Here is a 23,442-nt window from a genome sequence, read left to right on the forward strand (position 1 = left end):
AATGAAGAGCAATCTTTCAGAACATAAGGTAGATCTCATCACTTCTCTGTCAAAACTCTCCAGTAGAAGTATGACGTCACAGGCTGATAACAACTGTGGGGACTACCTTCCTGTCCTCATCTCTACTGTTCTCCCCCTTCTTCGCATCTTCCATCCAAACTGGCCTTCCTCACAGCGCCTCAAGCATGCTTCCGTCTCAGGGCCTTTGAAGTGATTATCGTCTCTGCCTCAAATTTTCCCTCAGATAGCTGCACTCATTCCCTCATCTTCAAGTCTTTGCTCAAAGGTCATCTCAGTGAGGCCTAGCCTGACCATCCAACTCAGCACTCATCCTCTTTCTGTGCTTCATTTTTCTCCAGAGCTTTTCTCACCTCTCTACGTGCTATACAGAATTTCCTGATTTTAGTAAGTTCATTGTCTTCCCGACCAGAATGGAAGCCAGGATCCCGTGTGAACAGGACACAATTGCTTCTGGCACCCCACAGCTGCTGAGAGAGGAGCTGAGCCCCCCGATCTCTGACCCTGGCAGCTGCAAGCAAGGTAAGATATACATTCTATGACAAGAATTTACAAACAGAGGAAGGATAAGCAGAAGGAAGGCAGGAAGGCAAGAAGGCAAGAAAGAAAAAGAAAGAGAGAGAGAGGAAGACAGGTAGGCAGGCAGGCAGGGAGGGAAAGGAAAAAAGAAAGAAAGAAAAAGAGAAAAGAACGACCCTCCACCCTAACCCACAGAGAGGAATGTGGGCTATGAGTCTGAGCACCATCCACAGCAATGAGACAGGCTCTGTCCTTATCACTGTCCTGGGGCCAGTGCGCTAAGGTAAGAACCTGCTGGAAGGGTTGTAGGAGCTCCAGAAAGCAAGAGAGCTCTCAGAAAGAAGATACGTCCCTGACATCCAGGAGGCATGTTCTTGGGATTAAAGGCACATGATCAGAGAAAGAGCCTTCAATGTAGAAAAGGAAGGAATCTTCTGTGGCACCCATCAATGAAGTTTACTGGTTGAAATCAGTATCTGGGGAAAGGAGGGAGCTTTATACATAAATCTCTTCTAGTTTCTTGTTCTCAAATCAGTTGACTTGCAGCTTATCTCTCTCTCATTCTCTCTCTCTCTTTTTTTTTTTTTTTAAGTCTCTTTAGCTCTTGGTTGAGTTGGTGTCTCATACAGTAGAAAAAGGAGAGGTTGGCAATAAGGGGCCAAAAAGGCTGGAGGATGGACCGCAGGAATCGGAGATCACGTGCTGTGGGTTGGCCTCAAGAGGTGAATGAGTTTCCTGCAGTGTCTGGCAGAGGCGGGCCGGGGGCTGCTGGGCGCCAGTAACTGGTTCCCCAGAGAGAGCATGGCTAACCGCTCACTGGCCCCCAGGGACACCAGCACCTGTGGGACAGAGAAGAGATGACAGAACTCGACATGGCCCAGCAATTCCCACTCTAGAAAAGAAAGAAAAAGAAAAAGAAAAGAAAAAGAAAATGGGCTCTTGGGGACTCATCTTGATGAGACGGGGCTTATCAAGACCAGAGTTCTATTCCCGTTTGCTCTGGTTACACACCATGAAAGCGAGGCACCGAGGGATCCGCGCGCTCATCCCCAGGAAGGGTAACACATGTCGTGGTGACAGTTGGTCATAAGTGCGCTTCCCAGTCATGGATCCTGACCAGTGGGTCTTAACCTTGTTGCTACCGAGAATCCCTTTCATTATTTCCCCACAGGGATTGCCAGAAAATCCTATCATTTATATCATCGCCATCCCGTCAAAACGTCTGTTACACCCGAGGCTACCGCACTGCACTGTAATAACTTGGACGTTTAGCTTTATCATAGGTAGATGTTTGGTTACCTTTAGGCTACTTTATAGACAGGGCGGAAAAAGCAGAATAAAGCAGTGGTTACAGTATGGGGCTCAGGATTCCGACTCTTGAGCTGAGAAGTCCAGTCCCCCCAGATAGCTTTGTAACTTGGACAAGTTCTCAAATTCTTAGTGCCTCAATGTCCTCACCTGCAAAATGGGGACTATAACAGCTTACACCAGATGATAAAGGGAAAATGATTAGCACGCTGCTTGTCATGTGGTAAGTGCTGAAAAAAGATGGGCTACCTGCTTCATGCCCCCCAGGATGAAATGCCTCTATGCCTCAAGATGGCCTAGTGTGTCCTCACCTCCATCCCACACAGCCTCAAGATGGAAACCCTGGTCTTTGAGATCGCAGAACTTCCCACTCCTCGGAGCCCTCTCCTGCACTCCTGCCCTTCTCCAGGGTGGGAGGTGGGAGAGGAGAGCTTCATTTCCCACTTCCGGACAGGGGGTCTGGGGGTATTCCAATTCCTTAAAGACTCCCTCGGAAAAATGTCGTGAAGTACAAGCCCACCATCGGGGTCCACAAGTCCCCCAGGGGCATACCTGATGGATGCAGGGCTCCTGTCGGAGGCTCCGGAGGGCAATGAGGGCGGCCTCCTTCACATTCAGCTGTGGGTCCCCACAAGCCATCTCCAGGAGTCGCTGCGGTACTTGGCACTGTAACAGCTCTGCCCCCAGGCCCTCAGGCCCCAAGTTGCCCAGAGCCGACGCGGCATTGCGCCGGATGCCGGCCTGAGGATCTCCAAGCAGCTGGGTCATACCGGGTACCGCGGAGGCCAAGGCCGGGCCCAGGGGACCCGCCTGGTAGGCTGCGTTGCCCACAGCGAAGCTGGCACTGCGCCGCACGGCAGGGTCCTTGTCTCCAAGCCCCAGTAGCAGGAGGTTGAGCAGCCCAGCCTGGCTTTGCAGCGCCCCCCGCAGGGCCATGCTGTGCTGCAGCAAGTGTCCCAGGAGCCCGTAAGTGCGGGCCCGCACGGAGTTCTCTGGGTGGCCCAGGAGAGTCCGCAGTGGCCGATAGGATTCATCAGAGCCGGCCAGGAGTTCCTGGATAAAGGACAAGTGGCTGGGAGACAGCACTCGGGCTGTGTGGGCCAGCAGCGAGAGAAGGTCGGAGGTGAGCACTGGCTGGTCACCCAGGAGGGCAACTGAGAGGAAGGAGACGACAGTTCGAGGGGAGGCAGCCACCGCATTCACGAACTGGTTGAGCGAGGTGGGATCCGTGAGAGCCAGATGTGTGAGGAGACTGACAGGCAACTCAGTTTGAGGCAACGGAAGGTGGTGACAGCAGACCTGAGGAAAGAGGGGCAGGGGCAGCCGGCAGAAGCGGGTCAGGGAGAGGGAGCACTCACAGCAATGAGCCAGCTCAAAGGAGCCCCAGCTCTGGCAGAGAGAACAGCCAAGCTAGGCTGAGAAATACCACAGGGAATGGGAAGACCTGAGCCAAGCCCTCCACGCAAGACGCACCGTGGAGCCCAGGGGCACAGGTGTACAAGCATTCCTTGCTCTGCAAGGACATGCTCGCTCTGCCTTCAGAGGCCCACTGCTTAGTGCCAGCAATCACCAAGGAGGTGACTCCTGGCTGAGGAACTGGGTCTCCAGTGCCTAGACTGGGATGTCCTCCCCATGGAGCTCTGACAGATCCAGAAGAGGGACTGATGGAGAGAGGAGGGGCCAACCCAGCTCCAAGCAGTGCCTTTGCTCAGGCCTGAGTGCTTTCTCCACTCCCAGCTCTTAGCTGGAGCTGGGCCTCTGCTCTTCTAGGGGCATGGGAGAGCCCTGGAGCTGCTGACAACTGAATAAATCAAGTACAAGAGGCTGGCCATCTTCTCCCCTCACCACCCCCCACCAACTTTCATGCCTGAGGAGCTTCCCATGTACCTGCAGCAGGTGGGCTGCGATTTCTGAGTCCACAAAGTCAGCCAAGACACCTCCAAGGAGGTCGTCATCCACGTCCAGGGCGAAGGGAAAGCAGAGGAGCTGGCAGACAGAGAGCACCACGAAGGGCAGAAACTCAGACCCGTGAGGCCTAAGGAGGGCAGTGCGGAAGGATTGGCTGGGTCTTCCTCACCCACCCTTTATCATTCTCTGCCCCCTGCTCAAATCCCCAAGTCCGGCTCCCCTTCCGCCACCTCACCAATCCCACTGCTTGTCTCATAGCTCAAACTGTCAGCTACGGCCCCCCCGCCACCCCCTCCTCTCCCTGTCCTGCAGATCCTCCAGCCTGCCCGGTCTCCCTCCTCCAGCTCTGACTCACGCTTGGCCCAGCGGATGCAGGAAGCTGGGGGACAGCAGATGCTTCAAGGTGGACATGAGGGTACTTCCACGCTGTGACAGGTGGCTCAGGCATAACTGAGGCTCCTGGGTGAATGTGGCCACGGCCAGGCTCAACAGGGCGGCCACACCTGGAAACACCCAGAACGGAGACTCAGTGGAGCAGGCAAGAGGCCGAGGTGCTCCTGCTTCTCGAGGGCTCCCCCCTACTTAGTCCCTTTCCCACCCAGCATAGCCTGCGCCATCCTCTCCCCAAGTGACAAGAGTCACAGTCATCTCTGTGGACTGACCCAGGGCTGGGCGGCCTCCTCTTGAAAAGAGGCCTCTATACTTTGGCCCCTCAATGGAAGTCACACTGATGGAAAGATACCTTGGGGGGAGATCAGCGTCCAGTCTGGCTCCGGGCTCTGTGGCCTGGACAGGGACGGCTCCTCTTCCTGGGCAGACACCTCCTTGGGGAGCCTTAGGGCCATGGAGAAGCGGTGCCACAGAACAGTCCACATTTCTGAGCTAGCCACATCCCTTATCAGGCTGCCCTTCCCTGGCTGGAGAAGAAATTGAAGGAGAGTGGGTAGGGAGGTCAAAGTCAAGCCTCAAATGTGCCTTTTTTTTTTTTTTTTCCCCACTCTCTTCTCTGACCTACAAGGAAAGAGCATCCAGAAATAATTCCTCTGTTTTTCCCAATGACCAAGGATTTCCCTGTTGTCTGAGTTCCCTTTCTTCCCACATTTTAACCCATGTGTGTGTCTGCTGGAAACCAGGGAATTACGGCTCTCCTCCCCCACTGAGGGGGCAGCTGTGACTCCCCAGAAAGGGTCTGTGCTGAGGGCTATCACAGATGGCATTCTAGTTGGACAGAAGAGGCGAATGTGGGTTGCTTTCATTCATTGCCTAGCAGTTCATCAGCCTAGGAGGCACCCGCACCTGGGTGAGGAGGTGAAGCAGGAGGATGAGGAGGCCATCGTAGAATCCACAGCCAGCCGGTGGGGTCAGCCGGACCTGTTGGAGAGAGGCAGGAAGAATGCAGGTCCCACACATGCAACTCCCGGTCAGGCAGAAAGAGCTCTGCCCCAGCCCGGGGCAGTGCGGACTGTTCTTCTGGACTCAGGAGTTTAGGTTCCTAGCTATTCATTCAATGACTGCCTCTACCCCAGAGACACATAAGCTGTTAGGATAGGAAGATACTTGCTGGACAAGCGGCCGGGGCGGAGTGGGGATGGAGACGCGGTGGAGAGGGCCTAACTCTGCCTTCTAAAGATAGAACACTGGTGAACTGAAAGTTTCAAAGGCAGTCAAGAGAAGGAGGTGGTAGGAAGGGACAGCATTCCAAGTAGAACTCATAGCATAAATAAAGCGGCTCATGAGGGATGATGGTGAATTTTGGAAAGGGTAAATCTGGGCACAGCAGGATTATAGAGCCCAGAGGAAACAGGTGAGCTTTGAGAAGAAGGTAAAGGAGTTTGGACTTTATCCCAGAAGCAGGGGAAGCCACTGAGGACTTATGCAAAGTCTACATGGGCAAGATTTTCGTCTAGGGGAAGCCACTGAGGACTTATGCAAAGTCTACATGGGCAAGATTTTCGTCTCTTCTATTCACTGCTGTATCCTCAGAGCCCAGAATAGTGTCTGGTCCTCAAGACATATTTCTTTTTTTTTTTTTAATGTTTATTTATTTATTTGACAGAGAGAGAGATCACAAGTAGGTAGAGAGGCAGGCAGAGAGAGAGGAGGAAGCAGGCTCCCTGCTGAGCAGAGAGCCCGATTCGGGGCTCGATCCCAGGACCCTGAAATCATGACCTGAGCCGAAGGTAGAGGCTTTAACCCACTGAGCCACCCAGGCGCCCCTCAAGACATATTTCTCTACTGAATACTTATTGGTTGAACAAATGATTAGACTTTTAAGAAAGCTCACCCTGGTGGCAATGAAGAGAGTGGACCGGGGAGGAGAGAGTCTAGAAAAGAGATCCTTCGGCAGGCAAGTGCCACAGTCTAAGATCAATGATGTGCACACAAACTAAGGCAGGACAGTGATGGTGGTGGGCAGAAGATCTGAGTGATGACAGGAAGGCAGAGCACATGGGACCTGGGGGAACCATCTAGATGGGGGAATAATGGAGCAGAGGGCATAGTCTATGAGGACTCCCAGGTCTCTGACTGGGGCTCCTGGATGAATGGGAATGCCATCCCTACTCCCTCTCTGAAGTTCAACTTCACCTAGAAAAAGCAGGTGAGTGTCATTACATTTCATGTGTCTCTCTTTCGAGCATGTTGTGGGAGGACATGCAAAGTGCTTTCTAAGTTATGAGGAGTTCTGTGTCTATGGGGATGACAATCATCTGAATATGAAGTCTATCCTTCCTTTTACAAAATGACAGAAATACGGATTCCCAGGTATCTAAAAACGAGGGTGGGAAAGGCCTTGAAAAGGAGAAAGTGACAAGGAGGCTACATGGTGGACCAGATTCCTGACGAATTCTCAGGATGCTAGCCATCTTTCCCATCTCAGTTAAGGAGAAGGAGGGGGGATGGGGAGTGCAAACTGCCGGCAGAGGAGAACAGATGAAGCTTTTGCAAAGATCATAACAACAGGAGCAGGAGCTGCTGGAGGAGGGGACTAAAGTAGGCAGGAAATCTCATCCTCGGTAACTCAGGTCCCCCTCCCTCTCTCCTCCTTGGCCTGCCATCTGGGCTCAGAGGGGGCTGTTATCTGGAGGCCGAGGGAGAGGAAAGGAAAGACTCCTTGGCTCCTTTCCCACTCCTTGGTTTGTCCCAGGCAGGCTGGCGCTTCAGTCTCTTCCCAGAGTGGAGTCCTGGGTCTGCATCAGAGGGGACGCATCTGTGTCCTCCCTGGCCCACCTCACCTCGGCAGGGGCAGACAGAGCATGTGATGCTGCCGCAATCCACTCCACAGGCTGGAGGTCAAAGGTCACCCCTTGCTGACCAAGTTGTCCCAACAGACAGGCTGCTGCACTCTGGGAGGAGTCAGAGAAGGAAAGTCTGAGTCTGCACAGCAGGAAGGACATACAGTCTCCGTCAGGCCCCACGGAATGCCTCCGAACCAGCTGCTGCTGAGACAGTGATGCCCACGGTCCCCCGAAGGGCTGGATGGCAGGGGGAAAAGGGGAGGAAGAGGAAAGCTGAGAACTCACCACGAGAGAGACGATGTGTGAGTGGGTAAACAGAGTAGCAATCTCGTTGCCTAGCTTCTCCATTCTGGAAAAAGGGGATATGTCAAAGGGTGCCGCCGAGGGAAAGGAGGCTGGTGAGGGGCCTCCCTCCCCGCTGGATGGCACTCTCCCAGGGGCTGTCCAACTGTCGCCAAAGCACAAAGTTGGTTGGACGCTAAGTCTGTTGTTTGTAGAGAAGACTTCACTCTCTCCATGCCAATCCCTCCTCAGCATAGGCTGCAGGGTGCCATTCCCCCAATCTGAAGTCAAGGTGAGCTGTGGGGATGGAAGATCCCAGCGGAAAGACCCACTTCATGGCTTACCCGGAAGGCAGATCTTGCAGCCGGAGGACAAGAAGGGACAAGAGATAGAGTGCCACTTCGGTAGCCTCTTCCCAATCCACGACCTTTACCTACAAGGGAACCCTCAGATAGCAGAGCAGCTTCCCACTGAGATAGTGGGGCCACCGCGATGCACCTGCCTATGTTGCCGGCCTACCTTGCCCTGGACCAACAACAACAGTGACTCCAAGGCCAGGGGCTCTTGCCCTAGAAGGTGGCACAGGCGCTCGCTGACGTGGCAGCAGGAGTAGAGAACCTGAGGGAATAGGAAGCAGTTGGTCAGTGAGGCTGAGCGGCCCCTGGGCTTACAAGCAGGTTAGCCTCTCAATAGACCCTGTGTCCACCCCGGGGGTCGTAGAGAAGTCCAGGCCACTTCCACCTCTTGCCACAAGACACTGAGATCGGGCTACTTCTCTGTTCTGGTGAGCACTGGCTAACATTGGGGCCATCTTGGTGGAATAGATTTAAAAGCAGAAAAGGACCTTCTCTGTCTCTTTCTCTCAGTCCTGGGGACCGAAAAGAAATCTGGGGCACCTGGGTGGCTCAGTCAGTTAAGTGTCCAACTCTTGATTTTGGCTCAGGTCATGATCTCAGGGTCATGAGATCGAGCCCCACGTCCCATACAACATGGAGCCTGCTTAAGATTCTCCGTCTCCCTCTGTCCCTTGCCCCCCTAAAAAAGAATGAACAAACGAACAGAAATCTGGAGGACAGGCATACCTTGAGGAGGTGGAGGCACAGGATGGGATGCTGCAAGCCAGAGATCAAGGACGGCCTCAGCTGGCTGCTGTCTTCAGTTAGCTGATTCGCCAAATGCCGAGAGATCTGTAGGGACACACCTGAGGTCTCCATCCCCATCCCGTTCCCAAGATTCCCATCCTATTCCTCTCCTATCTTCAACAAATCAGGTTTCTCAACCCTTTGCTAGCCACTCTCCCTCAGATTCACCAGGAACCTCAGACCTCATCCCACCCCCAGTCCCCATGGCCGATGGAGAACCAAAAGTCATGGCCTAGTTTAGCCCTAGTGCAGGCAGGTGCAGAGGAAAGCATTGCTGGCTGAAAGGGGACAGGAAATCTAAACCCTGAGCCTTCAAGGAGCATCACGGGCAGCTTCGGATCAGCGACCCTGCCAAACAGGCAGTTTGTCACCAAGCTCTCTAACCAGCTGGCCAAGGGCTCTGGGATTCAGGGGACATCGTGTTCTATAAGTGGCCCAGACCCAAGGTGGGAGCATCTGTTTCTGGAAGTACAGAGTAAGGGAAAGCATGAATGCTTGTTTTTCTGCCTTTCTGAGAAGCTGTGGCCAGCTCCCTTATCTCCAGCAACCGCATGAGAGGAAGCAGACACTGCAGCTCAGACCTGCTCCTTGGCTTCCCAGCAGCTGGGCAGCCCCACCGGAGCAGTACAGATGGCTGCCAACGCAGAGGACATGGCTCCTGGCAGATCCTCGCTCTGCTCTCGCAGCGGGTGGCTCACTTGGGGGGCTCCTATGGAGAAAGGCAAAGAACGCAGGGTTGGATCTGGTTGTTTCGCTCAGCTCCCCATTCATTCTTCCAGTGAGCAGCTAGTTACTGAGTGCTTGCCAGATGCCAGGTGCTAATCAAGGCAATGGCAGTTGGGGGGATGGGTAGGGACGCAGAGCCAGAGTTGCCCCGGAGTCACCAGAACCTCAGTGCTCTACTCCAGTTACCTGGGGGGCTGTGGAAAGGCAGCTGGGGAACCGTCAAGCCGTGGAGCAGCCCGTCCAGCACTGCCCGCTGAGTCGTCAGCAGGCTGGAGTAAAAGGCTTTGGAGATGGTCCAGCTGTTCCCATCCATGGCTTCGCACAGAGCAGTAAAGCACTAAGGGAGACAAGGGCGGGGCCGACATGAGGGCAGCAGAAAAGTGATAGGGCTGAGGGTAAGGAGCAAGAACCCTCCGAGAACCTGAGAAAAAAAAGAGAAAACCCAGAGGGACCAGAAGTGGCGAAGGCACTATAACTGCCTTCACATTTCGAGGATGGCAATTTTAGATGGCAAGCCTTCTATTCTCTGATCAGCTGTCTCCCAGATGATGCCTCCCGAAGTGTTAGCTATAGACCATAAGCATGAGAATTCCTGGGGATTCCTGGGTCCCTCCCAACCCAGTGCTACTGGTTCAGAATTTTGGGTGGTAGGGTATTTATTCCAAACTCTCCATGCACTCACAGCACCGTGACCTATAGGATAAATGCTAGCTGATAACGTGAGTTGCTGATGCCCAAAATTTAGGTTAGACATTGAAAAAGCTTCCTAACTAGAAAGAGTTAAGGGATGTTAAACTAGGCTTTCAGACTAGAAGAGCTGAAATGGACTGCTAGCTGGAGGCCGAAATGCAGCCCAGATCTGTGTCCCCTACGGGGCCGGCCTGTTTGCACAATGACTAGGCAATTGCTTACTTTCTCGCTGATGTTCCTAACTCCTCTGAGATCCGTCAGAACCTAGCTATCTTCTTGCTCCATTCTCCATTCTCCTCTCCCTCACCTCCATAGTCCAGGGATGAGAACCCACTAGTTTACTGGTCCATAGGAAAAATAAATTTGGGAAATACTAGCCCATCTGCAAGTCTCTTCAAGAAGGAATACTTCAACTTGTGGTTCCCTGAAACAGGCCACAGTGCTTAATGCCTCTAGATCTTTATATATGCTGCCCCTTCTGCCTGGAATGTTCTCCCTACTTCCTGCCTCACACATCTGACAAACTTTTGCGAGTTCTTCAAATCCTAGCAAAGATAATTTCTTTCAAGACTTCTTCTAGGCTCCCCAAGTAGCATTAATCATACCTTCTTCAGTGGTGCTTCTGTATTTCATACAAGTTTTATGCAAATTCTAATGTACTTCTCACACTGTTGTCCTTGATCATTTTTCATCTCCTCTACTAGACTATTTCCAGTCCCTTGAAGACGGGGATTTCTCTTACCCATATGGCACACAGCTGGGAAATGTTTGTTGTATTAACTCAACCTAACCCTATGTACTTATAAGAAAGGGGAAGGGAGAAGCACAGGAAAAGACATCAAGACGGAAATCTGGACAAGGGAACAGATTACCATAAGGCTATCCCTCCGTAAGGTCTGCTCAGAGTCATCCGGTTGGGCCAGCAGTTTCCCCAACAAGTCCAGAAAGAGGTTGGCGGCCTCCTGAAACACCTGTAGGCTGGGAAAAAATAGACCGTCTCCCTAAAAGCCCATATGTGGTTAAATGGGTCATTTCTGGGCAGACAGGAGAGTCCCTGCAAAGGAACATCTCAGAACACTCCCTCCTCTTTCCCCTGCTGAACACACAGTCTGCTATACACACCCTCCTCATCCCTTCTTTGCCATTTCCTCTAGGTCATTCATATTGTGACCCTTCCCTTTAGTGTATGGGGACCCTTAGAGCCTGCAAGTCTTGGGGTGAACTTAGAGGGGTCTCGGGGTCCTTAGGAGGATTAGCTAGACTCCCAGCTGACTCCCAGTCAGACAGCCGATCCCTAACCCTTCGGCTTCTCCTTACTCAGCCTCCTCCTAACAGAGAGGGGAAGAAATGGGGGTAGAAATCGAAGCCAAAGTGGCCAACAGAGCAGAGCTGGCTCTCGTCCCACCTGTCACCTGTCTGGCTCCTCTCCAAATTGAAGGTGCAGCCAAAGTAGGCCTGAATCACAGCCATCAGGTCCCGTAAGAAGGTCCCATACCAACATTGCTGCCAGGGAAGAGAACAGAGAGTAAGGTCAATGTAGAGGATGGAGACGAAGAAGAGAAAAAGCAGTTAAAAAAAAAAAGAAAGAAAAGAAAAAAGAAAGAAAGGAAAAAAAAAAAAAGGTGTCTGATATCCAGGCAGGTTGACCAACCAGGAAGGGGCAGAGGGAAGAGAGCAACTGGACAGAGAAGGGAACTCTAGAGGTAACAAAGTGGCGGCCAGTGGCCGGTAAACAGCCTGAAAGTGTGTCCGGTTTGGCCTGAATAGCATTCAGGAGTCGAGGCGGCTCTGTTTTTCAAAATAGCTCAAATTGTTCTCTAAATTCCTTAAAAACGCTTGGGGTTAGTACTCATGAGCAGAAGGCCGCTTTCAGTGGCCTGAGCCAAGGCCCTGTTAAACATTTCCATATTCTCTTCTCTCAGCCCGGCCAAAGTAGAACACAGCACGTGGAGGGAGGGATTCGGCCTCAGATACACCGAGCCTCAGTCCTAGCTCCTCCACTCATCGTCCCTGTGACCATTTACAAGTTAGTGCCTGTGTATGAGCTGGTGAATCTCTGAATTTCAGTACTCAGTTCTATAAAATCAGGGCAATGAAAGCCTAGGATTTAACATTCCAAAACACAGTGCACTACAGAGTGGGAAACTGTGCATACAAATCCAGATTTCTAGCTCCTTTTTTTTTCTTTCTTTCTTTTTAAAAGACTTTATTTGACACAGAGGGAGAGAGAGAGTGAGCATTCAAGCAGGGGGAGCAGCAGAGGGAGAGGGAGAAGCAGGCTCTCTGCTGAGCAGGGAGCCTGACATGGGCCTCCATCCCAGAAGCTTTATCACGCAGCTAAAGAGTAGTTCCACTGAAAGCAGATGCTTTCCGACTGAGCCACCAAGGCGCCCCTGGGTTTCCAGCTTCTCTTAGAAAACTGGAAGATCTGGTAACACTGGGCCCATGTTCTCACGTGGCAAGAGTGAGCCGGAGCCGAGGGGAGGTCCCATTCAGACTGGGCACAGGCTCTCTAGTTTACCATATTCCTCACTGCTCATACGGTCACGCAGACTCTACTTCCCTGCGTGACAGGATCTGTCTGGCCTCAGAGGTCAGCACGGTTTGCGACTCGTTATCTACTAACTAGACAGGAAGAAAGAAAAGGCAGCTGGCCGAACAGAAATCCAAGGTGGAGAAACTGAAGAAGAGGACATCAAAAGGAGAGAAATCCCAGGTGAAGAAACTCGTTGAAGTCTTCCGAGGTTCCTGGCGTAGGGCTTACCTGCTGGATACTGCTGCTCTCCTGGCTGTGTCTGAGCAGGCTGAATAGGAGGCCGGGGAGCCCTGCCTCGCGGCAGAAGGAGTACAAGGGAACCGAGTCACAGCAGCTAGACAGAAGACTGCCCAGGACCCGGAGTGCCGGGAGGATCTGGGATGCACCCTCCAGCACGCCTTTCAGGATCTGGGTGGCAGGAGGGAAACACATAGGAATCGATATTATCAGAGGGAAAAGGAGAGTCACAGATACCAGTGTCCCCAAGGAGCAGCCAAAGCAGACCAGATGTTCCCACTCCTTTCTTTAGGTCTAAAACCCAGAGAAGGAAAACAGAGAAAAAGGGAAAACAGTACCAGGGAAGCAACCAAGGGAAAGGGGACCTCCCCTCCATCTCTGTGGGATCCAGTGCCATTCTTTTTTTTCTTTTTTAAAGGTTTTATTTATTCTACTTATCATAGAGAAAGAGAGAGAGAGAGAACAAGCAGGGGGAGTGGCAGAGGGAGAAGCAGACTCCCCGTAGAGCAGGGAGCCCGATGCAGGACTTGATCCCAGGACCCTAGGATCATGACCCAAGCCAAAGGCAGATGCTTAATGGATTGAGCCACCCAGGCATCTCCCCAGTGCCATTCCTATCTGCTCCCTCCCTTCTCCAGCCCTTCACCTTATATACACACACACACACACACACACACCCCGCATGCACACGCACACATGCACTTCCAAAGATATAAAACAACAGACACAAAACAATGTCATTCAACTCCAGACAGATAAAACCGTATTATCTAACTCTAAATCAGGGCTTGACTATGACCCACAGGCCAAATCCGGTCTGCCACTTATTTATACATAACCTGCAAGGTAAGGGCACTCTGATACTTTCAAACAGTTGTTCTTCAAAAGTTAACCCTTCAGAAAAGAATAACATTTACATCAAGTGCTTTACGTCATTCTTTGTTTCTAAATCTTTTCACTTATTTGCTCATTTATTCTTTACAACCATCCTGCACAGTAAACACAATTACCCATTTTACAGAAGACAAGACTAAAGTCTCTAGATAGGTTAAGTAAGGGGTCAATTACCACACAGCTGAAGAGTAGTTCAGCTGGAATTCCGACTCTGCAAGACTTACCCTGGAGGCAGAGCTTTTCACCAGCCTCCCTACTGAAGCCACCACCCCACTACAAGGACAGCATGGAAGGGCCAGAAGGGAGGCAAGGTCCAAGGCAATTCAATGGGGAAAGGAGAGTATTGGACCGGGGGTGCTGGGATGACTGTAGAGCCATATGTGAAAAGTTGAACTTAGATCCCTACCTCACATTATATATAAAAAGTAACTCAAAATGGGCCAGAGACCTAAATGGTACAGCTCCAACTAAAAAACTTTTAGAAGAAAACATACGAGGAAATCTTCTGGACTTTGGGTCTAGAAAAGATTTCTTCCACATAACACCAGAAGCATCATCCACAAAAGAAAAAAATGGTCATTGGATGTCATCAACATTCAAAACCTTTGTGCTTCAAAAAACACTCTTATGAAAGTAAAAGAACAAATCACAGACTGGGAGAAAATATTTGCAAACCACATTGTGATAAAGGTCTCCTATCCAGAATATACAAAGAACTCTTACAACTCAAGGGGACAAACAACCCAATTTAAAAATAAGCACAAGAACTGAATAGATATTTCACCAAAGAAGATAATACAAAGGGCTAATAAGCACATGAAAAGATGCTCCACATGAGTTATTAGCAAAATGCAAATTAAAATGATAATAAGACATGATTTCGCATTCACTAGAAATGGCTGTGATAAAAACAGACAATACATGCTGGCAAGAATGTGGAGACACAGAGACCCTCACATGGTGCTGGTGGGAATGCAAAATGAGGCAGTCACTTTGGAAAATAGTCTAGCAGCTTCTTAAAATGGTAAATATAAATTACCATACAACCCAGCAATTCCGAAATATCCAAGAAAGAAAAATGAAAACGTATGTCCACACAAAGACTTCCATGTGAATGTTCATGGCAACATCACTCATAAAAGCCAAACAGTGGAAACAATTCAAATATCCATCAACTGGTGAATGAATAGACAATGCTAATTATGAATACCAATTAAGTAAAATGTTATCCTTTAAAAAAGAATCTCGTTTTTCTCATTAGTACACCTGTATTAGAAGCACTTATGTATTTATTATGTCTATATTTTTAATTTCATCGACAAAGTTTTTTATTAAAATTCAATTAACCAATATATTGTACATCACTAATTTCAGATGTAGTGTTCAGTAATTTATCCGTTGTGTATAATACCCAGTGCTGATCACATCATCATCCATAAAAATTGTGTGGAAAAGTGCTCTCTCTCATTACAGAAGTACTCAATAATATCCTGCATTTTTGCCTCTTACTCTTCAACGTCCAAAATGTTTACCACCTGAGTTTGCCAACCCCTGCTTTAAATGAATGCCTTTCCCATCAGAAAGAGAAAATCGATGCCTGTTTTCTTTCTTTCTTTTTTCAAGATTTATTTACTTATGGGCGCCTGGATGGCTGAGTCAGTTGGGCATCTGCCTTTGGCTCAGGTTATGATCTCAGGGTCCTGGGATGTAGCCCTGCACCAGGCTCCCTGCTCAGCGGGAAGCCTGCTTCTCCCTCTGCCTGCCCCCTGCTCATGCTCTCACTTGCTACTTCTCTCTCTCAAATAAATAGAATCTTTATTTAAAAAAAGATGTATTGGGGCGCCTGGGTGGCTCAGTGGGTTAAAGCCTCTGCCTTCGGCTTGGGTCATGATCCCAGGGTCCTGGGATCGAGCCCCGCATCGGGCTCTCTGCTCAGCGGGGAGCCTGCTTCCTCCTCTCTCTCTGCCTGCCTCTCTGCCCACTTGTGATCTCTCTCTCTGTGTCAAATAAAATAAAAAATCTTAAAAAAAAAAGATGTATTTATTTATTAGAGCGAAAGAGAGAACGTGCATGCTCAGTGGGTGGAGAAGCAGAGAGGGAGAGAAGAATGGGAAGCAGACTCCCCACTGAGTGTGGAACTAGAGGCGGGACTCGGTCTCTTGACCGAGATCATGACCTGAGCTGATACCCAGAGCCGGACACTTAACTGACTGAGCCTCCCAGGCGCCCCCTTTTCTTAAGGATTGATGTGTTACTAAAGGAGGCCAGCAAATCTTGAATTAAATAAATAAACTGAAAGAGAACTGGAAAGGGACAAACTTTCTATTTCTCATGTTTTTTAATGCCTCATCTGTGACCACAATAGTCTGAAATTCCATTACGTGGGCCCATTACCTGCCCCCCGGCCTCGTGCAGCTGGCCTTGGATGCGCTGGCAGAAGTCAGGATTGCACAGCAGAGTGAGTGGGGCCTTCAGCTGGACGGGCACTGGCTCCACAGTCTCTAGTAGGTGCTGCCATTCATCGTCGCTGTCTGGCTCCTGAGGCATAGAGGGGTGAAAGAGGTCAGGAGCATGTCAGGTTCAAGGACAGTAGCGCCCAGCCTGGGGAATTAGGGAGTAAATGCAAGAACCAATGAGTTCTTCAGCACAGATGTATTCATTTCAACCACCGGTTTCAAAAGGTAGAGCTGGCAGTATGAGAGGGGTCTTGAAAAGTCTCTCCGAGAACACGGGCATGAGTCCATGAAGAGATACCTACAGACAGGTCTATTGCAGCATGGTTTATGATTTAAAAAAAAAAAAAAAGGAAATGTCATAAGGCCAATCAGAAAGGGAATAAGAAATCATGGCACATCCATCTTAGGAAATATTATGAAGGGTATACAGGAATTCTTTGTGGCATCTTCACAATTACAATAGTTTAAAACTATTACAAAACAAAACATTAAAACCCCCCAAAGATGACATGTTCAGATGTAGGAGGATCTCCAAAACAGATCATACGGTAAGTGAGGCACGATGTAAAATAGTACTTGTGGTGTGAACTCAGTGATAAAAAATGGCCAAACGAAAGATTTCTGTGTGTGCATATACGTATCTGTAAAAATTCAGCAAGTTTAGAAGAAGAAAGGTTAAATTAGCAACAGCAGACACCACTGGGATTGGGGTGAGGCTCAAAAGGGACTTTCACTTTTACCCATGTATTCCAATTTTTGCTAATTACATGTTCAGATGTTATGCAATTATCCTATCAATCTACAAATTGATGATAAGAAAGAAATTTTTAACACAAGGGGAGCTCATACCTGGAATAGTTGGGAATCACTGTTCCAGAAAAACATCTACCTGGACCCAACATCCCATGGCAGGGTCAAGGCCAAGAGGAGCCCCTAGAGCTTACCTCATTTTCTAGGTCCACTGCATCAATGCTCCTCTGGCCCACCACCTCTGGCCTCGGCTCTGGAAGATTTCGTTCACAGTCCTGGGCGATCCGGTTTTCCCTGCCAGAGGAACAGCGAGTAGGAGGAGTTCCAGACCTGTGAGGCTCAGGGTTCATTAATATGTCCATCGCTCTGGGTCCAAGGTAAGAATGAAGAACAAGCCGTACAGGATCAGAGCGGGGAGAGCTTTCTTCTAGGATATGACGAGGACAGGATGTTGACCACTCCGCACGTGTCCTTGACTGTCCTTCCACTTTGGATCTTACTCTCAAGTCTACCTTGGCAGTTTCCACCTGTAGCTCTCAACTCAAATAATCTTCCCTTTTGCATGGAAACAATTCTTTCCTTCTCAGTTAATATACAACTGAGGCATAGAGAAAAGAAAACTCCCACAATTTCCGATGAATCAGGAAAATATCCAGAATCAGAATTCAAGAACCCAGGACTGAGACTCCCAGGGCCCTGCCCCATGAGGTGGTGGCTAGTGACAGGCACCATGTTATATTTGCTTTGGCTAAAGATGAAGATCTGCAAGATACTTCACTCTATAAATCCCTAGCTATCCCCTCCTCACCGAGGTGCAGGGGGGGCCTCTCCAGCCCCCCACTCAGCCCAGCTGCTCTTCATTTCTGAGGCCAAGATCCCAGCCAAGAGGCCTGGTTCCTGAGGAGTGGCTCTTAGTCTAGGCAGAGGGGCTGTGCCACAAGCCATCTTGCTGGTCCTGTCCTCTTGCTCAAGGGCAGGTCCTGTGTTCTGGTGTTTCTGTGGGAAGTGGGCAGGAAACACTGAATCAAAACTATTTGGTTGCCATAGGGCAGTACGAATCCTACTTGTGGTCCTTCCTTAACCTTCCTTATCCAACCCCCCCAGTTGCTGGCCTGGTCATGTCACCCATCCCCTCTGTCCCACATACCTTCTGCTTGGCCTCCTCAGCCATGCGCTTACAGGCTTGTCGCAAGATGCGAGATCGATTGCCCTTGGGGGCCAGCCGATGTACCTGTTGGTCCTTGAGGACCTGAAGTTCTGGTGGTAGGCGACTGGTGAATGGGGTGCCCAAATCTGGGCTTCCTGGTTCACTTATTACTGCAGGGAGGGAAGAAAAAGAACATGTGATCATGCTAGAGCTGTGCCACCATCTCCACTTGGACAGAGACAACTTCCGTGACTTCAGGCTTCTGTGGAAGAAGACCATTTTGACAACATGACAGAGAGGGAGTGGGGTGGCAAGGGGAGTGGCAAAGATTAGGCAAAGGGCAAGGAAGAAAGTTCGAGCTGGTAGGGTAATGCACGGCATTCAGACCCTGGGGAATGGGGGCAGATGGGGAAGAGCCTGGGGAAGTACCAAAGCCCTGAAAACTGTAAGGACTCACTGGTGACACGACCAGCTATAAAGGGGTGATGTAAGAGGTCTGGCCAGGACAGACGCTGCCTGGGGTCCTTGGTGAGCAGTCCCTGCAGAAAGCTCTGTGGAGAGAAAAGAATACCTCATGGGTCTCCGCTTTCCTACAGGCTCTCTTTAACTCACCAGCAGAAGCAGGAAACCAAGACTCCGGGGTCTATTCCTTCAGTAAACCGGTTGGTCTTGACCACCCTCTACTCCTATCCATAGGGCTCATTTCCCTGGCCCCAGGAACAGACTTCACTGCCTCCCCTCCGGGAGAGCCCCCGTCCCATCCAGAGGCATTCTGGCGTCTTCACAATCACCTTCAGAAAGCAAACATTCAAAGGAGTCCAAATGGCTCACTGTGCCCTCCCTCCGATGGCGGGCCTGTCTGTAGCTGGGCGGGAACAGATGCGTTTGTGGTGAAGAGCACACTCACACTCAAGTCATTGCGTACAGACGGATTTGGGAGCCCACCAACACAGAAATCCTTCGGCAAGTCTTCCGATGGTGGTGGGGAAGGGAGACTGCCTCTGAAAGGGGCACATCTGTTATGAGGTATCCTTGGGAACATCCTCAGTTGGGCCTCGGATGGGAATAGAAGGTACTGGTAGCTGATGACCACTGTTCTAAAACAAGGTGTCATCTGTGGCTCTCGCTGAATGAAGATGCCTGCATGTTGGCTCTGAGGGAGAAGGAATGGCCTATCGCCCACTTAAGTTTCTTTTGTTTAGATTCTTTCTGATAATTACTGGAGCTTCCGCAACTAAAGAGATTGGGGAGAGACTTGTCCCTTTTCCTCCTAGAGCAAAGGAAAGTTATAATGAGACTGTACTCTGGAAAAAGGTTGCATTTAAATTCCATTGAGGGCCCAAATTTTACCCTAGATAAGAAATAAAAAGGGTCAACTCTTCTTCCTCCCTCCCTTCCTCATCCCCCCCTCCCCCACTGTGAGTTTGCTGCAATCAGAGGGCACCAACTTTGTCACCTGCCCCTAATAGCTGAGCTAGTCCCACTGGCTCTGGCCATTTTAATGTCTGAAGATTCCTTCTTCCAGGAAGAAGACCAAAAGTTCTGTGGGCAGATCTAGGTATCATCTGGACCTTGCATCTGATAGGAAATAAGTGGAAGAGAGTGTGTAAAAGGATAGCAGCTGTCCCTGGTGGCTTAAAATTACCTTTCCATTGCGATCAAGAATAACCCGCCCCAAGGAGGGGCTGCTAGGTCCAAGTTTGGTGGACCTTAGAACAGCCTCCCAGAATCAGTCCCTACAGGAGAAAACCAAGGCAGCTGGGCCCAGCTCCTGCATTCATTAACAGCAAAATCTTGCCCCAGATTTTGGAAAAGGGGAACAGGGGCAGAGAAGATGGGTGTCTGATGCAAAGTGAACTCCCTTTCTATGTTCATTACCTTGAAGCAAGGACTAATGGCGGTCGGCCAGCGCACAGGGTCCTTGAGGATGAGACTGACCAGCTGAAAGATGCTCGTCGTGTAGAAGGGAGGGGTGCCCACGGCCAGCTCATACAGTATGCAGCCCACGGACCAGAGGTCCGCGGTGTGGTCGTATGGGCGCTCTTCCACCAGCTCTGGAGACATATAAAGTGGTGTGCCTTTGATGGATGTCAGCACCATTGTGTTGGTGCTCATCGCCCGGGCGAATCTGCGGGAGATGATGGAATGGAAAGGGGAAGAGGGAACGTGAACAATACAAACCAGCCCTGGTGACCACTGCCTATCATTGCGTGAGATATCCCAAACCTACACAGACAGCACTTTCCTAAAGACCTGATGGGAATCCCAGTCTCCAGCTCGGCTTCTACAGTGAGGCCCAGGGAAGTCAAGCATATGGTCTAACACTCCCGGCGGAACGTGAGGCAGCGACGGAAGGTCAGACCTCTCACCCAAAGTCACAGAGCTTGATGCCACCGCCCTTGGCAAGAAGGATGTTCTGAGGTTTCATGTCTCGGTGGAGAATGCGGTGGGAATGCAGATAGTACAGAGCGGACACCAACTGGGCAGCAATGGCCTGAACCTAGGGGTCACACAGGTAGGAGAAAGAAAGGAGAGGTCAGAGGAAGGAGCCTACTGAGGAACCCAAAGACACTTCCCTAAATTATTGATGTGATCGTCTCTTCTTTTTCTTTCTTATAGAGCTTCCCTTGACACCTGCTTTAGTTCTTGCCCCCCATTTATTCATTCTTTCATTTGTTCACTCACTCGTTGAAGAAAAACAACCATGGATGGACAGATTATCCCATGCCTCTCAGATGCATCATTTATAAGCTGGTGATAATACCACCACCTCCTGGAGCGCCTGGCTGGGTCAGTCATTAGGCGTCTGCCTTCAGCTCAGGTCACGATCCCAGGGTCCTGGGATTGAGCCCGGCATCAGGCTCCCTGCTTGGAGGGAAGCCTGCTTCTCTCTCTCCCACTCCCCCTGCTTGTGTTCCCTCTCTCGCTGTCTCTCCCTCTCCCTGCACCCCCATCAATTAAATAAATAAATAAAAGTCTTTGAAAAAAGAAAAAATAATGATACCACCTCCGGCATCGGGATCCCTGCTCAGCAGGGAGCCTGCTTCTCCCTCTCCCCCTGCTCGTGCTCTCTCTCTCACTCTCAAATAAACAAATAAAATCTTTAAAAAAAAAAATACCACCTCCCTTATAGGGTTACTACAAGGATTAAAGAAGTTACAGCACACCATGCTCAGAATGGTATCTGGCACTTAGTAAGCCTTCAATACACATCAGCTATTGTTAAATAAGACAAAGTCCTTTTTCTCAAGAGACGTGGTCAAACGAATAAGATACACAAAATGAGCAAGATGATGACTTACAAATAATAATGCTCAGAGGGAGATGGCACGCTTCAACAGGACATCCAGAGGGGGTCTACTTGCTAGGGTACAGAGAAATCTCTAGAACAAGTGTGGCTGGGAAACGTGTTCACCCCAATCCCACTGTTAACCACTAAATCTTGGTGGTGAATCCTGCCTTCAGCACAACCCTTACCCTTTCCTGCCCTCTTGATACCACCACACTAGCTCTTCTTCCCTAAAGGTGCTTAGTGACAGCAACAGCATTAATAATAGCTAACTAGGGGTGCCTGGGTGACTCAGTCAGTTAAGAGTCTCCCTTTGGCTCAGATCACGATCCTGGGGCCCTGGGATCAAGCCCTGCATTGGGCTCCCTGCTCAGCAGAGAGCCTGCTTCTCCCTCTCCCTCTGCCTACTGCTCTCCCTGCTTGTGCTCTTTCTCTCTCTGTCAGATGAATAAATAAAATCTTAAATAAATAATAATAATGATAATAATAGCTAACTATGTTGAATGCTGTGTGTCAGGCACTCTTTTAAACCCTTTACATGGATTAATTCATGAACCTTCACAACAGCCTCATGAGACAGACATTATAATTATATCCATTTTTAAATGAGGAAACTGAGAACAAAGAGGTTAAAGTAACTTGCCCCCGAAGAACCAGCTAGAAAGCGGCAGGGTCAACCTCTGTACTCCGAGACTTTGGCTCCAGTTTCCTGGCATCCCACACTGTCTCCATATATACCCAGACTCTTGTATTTTTCTCAGGAGTTTTCAAAATGGTGACTCTTAGTGCCCTCAGCTTTCCCTAGCAGTCCCTTAAGTTGAAAAGAGGTCAGGGGAGGGGAGAAGTTTGAGCTAGGGAACATACCTGGTCTTCAGGAAGTTTTCCGTCATCTTCCAAGATCTGAAAGAGCTCTCCCTCAGCGTAGTCTGTCACCACCACCACCTGCAAGGAGAAGGCAAAAGTCCCAATGGCTCCAGCTTGATACATTCTGAGGTCGGGAAATTTCTGGGACCCTTCTTTTTCGGGAAGGGTGACCCAAAACCGAAGGGCACCTCTTTGTCCGTCTCAAAGCTGTCAAGCATATGTACAATATTGGGATGCCGCAAACCCCGCATGATTTCAATCTCTCGTTGCAGATTCCTCAGCTCCTTCTCTGAGCGTCCCAGTTTTGGAATGAACTTCAGGGCCACCACCTGTCAGTGATAAGATGAAAAGAGTAAAAGCCTAACCACGCTATTGAAACATTCACCTGAGAGCTCCAGAATTCAGGCTTTAGATTGTTAGAGCAAATTCTCATTACTCACCAGTCTCCTACTCCCCTTCCCCACGGTACCCTGTCCTTATCCAGCCCCACCTCACCCCCCGCCAACCCCTTGCCCTAGGAAAAACCAGCCTTGGCCAGACAGATCCCTTTGGTGGATTCTGGGAGAGGTGTTCTGATCTGGGTAAAGAACTCTGATTTAAGAGATTTAGGGGAAAGAGAAGGAAGAAAAAATGAGGAAAAAAGAACACAGTTCAAGTGGCCAATCTCTTCTTACATGGTATGATAGAGGAGAATTAACAGTAAACATAATATTTATTTATTGTTTACTACATGCCAGACACTGTACTAGTATAGTAATTCAGCACAAATCACATTTAATCCTCGAACTCCATTAATCAGATACTACTCATAATTATCCTCATTGTAGAGATGAGGAAACAAACATTGAGAGTTTAAGTAACTTGTTCAAGCTACTTATCTAGGATCTGAACTCAAGTAATCCAATATTAGGGCCCAATACTCTGTGAGAGGAATGAGGGAGTCAGTTCCTCAGGAACACAGGTCGGTATTCTGGTCCCATTTTCCACCGTGGCTGGAAGTACAGAATCCCACCCAAGAGATATCCCTCTTTGTTCACCACCTGAGCACTGTATTTTCTTCGACCCTTGTACACCCTCCCAAAGGAGCCTTCTCCAATCATCTCCAACACGTGGTACTTTTCCATGACAGAGGTTTCAGGCTCCCTCAGAAGGAAGGAGGTAGAGATGGTGGTGAAGGGCTACGGCTCCCGGGGACAGTTCCACACATCTAGGAAGCCTGGTTCGGGCATGGAAGAAAGGTTAATTAATGTTAGCCACCTTGCCTTTTCCTTTTTCATAATAATCAGGTCTCAAAAACATCGTTGGGTAGACTGGATGGAAAGATGAGATCTTGGAGCGAACAGAGCGCCTCCTGTCGTTCTCCCTCCCTTTCAGCCACCTCCTGTCCCCCAGGCCAATCTCGTTCCCACCGGACCCTGTGTCCCCCTTCCACTTCCACGC

The 23,442-nt window shown here is 49.8% G+C and overlaps 1 protein-coding gene across 1 annotated transcript; it reads right to left on the reverse strand.

The window, feature by feature from the left end:
* Positions 1–971: 971 nt before the first annotated feature.
* Positions 972–23,142, reverse strand: STK36 (serine/threonine kinase 36). The gene is made up of 26 exons (XM_080798435.1): positions 23,043–23,142; positions 22,191–22,331; positions 22,003–22,080; positions 20,219–20,349; positions 19,728–19,977; positions 18,307–18,400; positions 17,850–18,019; positions 17,511–17,698; positions 16,897–16,996; positions 15,891–16,034; positions 12,594–12,773; positions 11,235–11,332; positions 10,702–10,807; positions 9,326–9,476; positions 8,995–9,122; positions 8,354–8,458; positions 7,791–7,889; positions 7,616–7,704; positions 7,275–7,338; positions 6,987–7,097; positions 5,050–5,124; positions 4,496–4,670; positions 4,109–4,256; positions 3,733–3,880; positions 2,398–3,144; positions 972–1,376 (listed from the first exon to the last, which is right to left on the reverse strand). The coding sequence occupies exons 1-26, from the start codon at positions 23,124–23,126 to the stop codon at positions 1,233–1,235; spliced, it is 3,948 nt and encodes a 1,315-aa protein (XP_080654561.1). The 5' UTR covers positions 23,127–23,142; the 3' UTR covers positions 972–1,232.
* Between the last annotated feature and the right edge of the window lie 300 nt (positions 23,143–23,442).

This window comes from Martes martes (assembly GCF_963455335.1).
Source record: "Martes martes genome assembly, chromosome: 3".
NCBI classification, from domain to species: Eukaryota; Metazoa; Chordata; class Mammalia; order Carnivora; family Mustelidae; genus Martes; species Martes martes.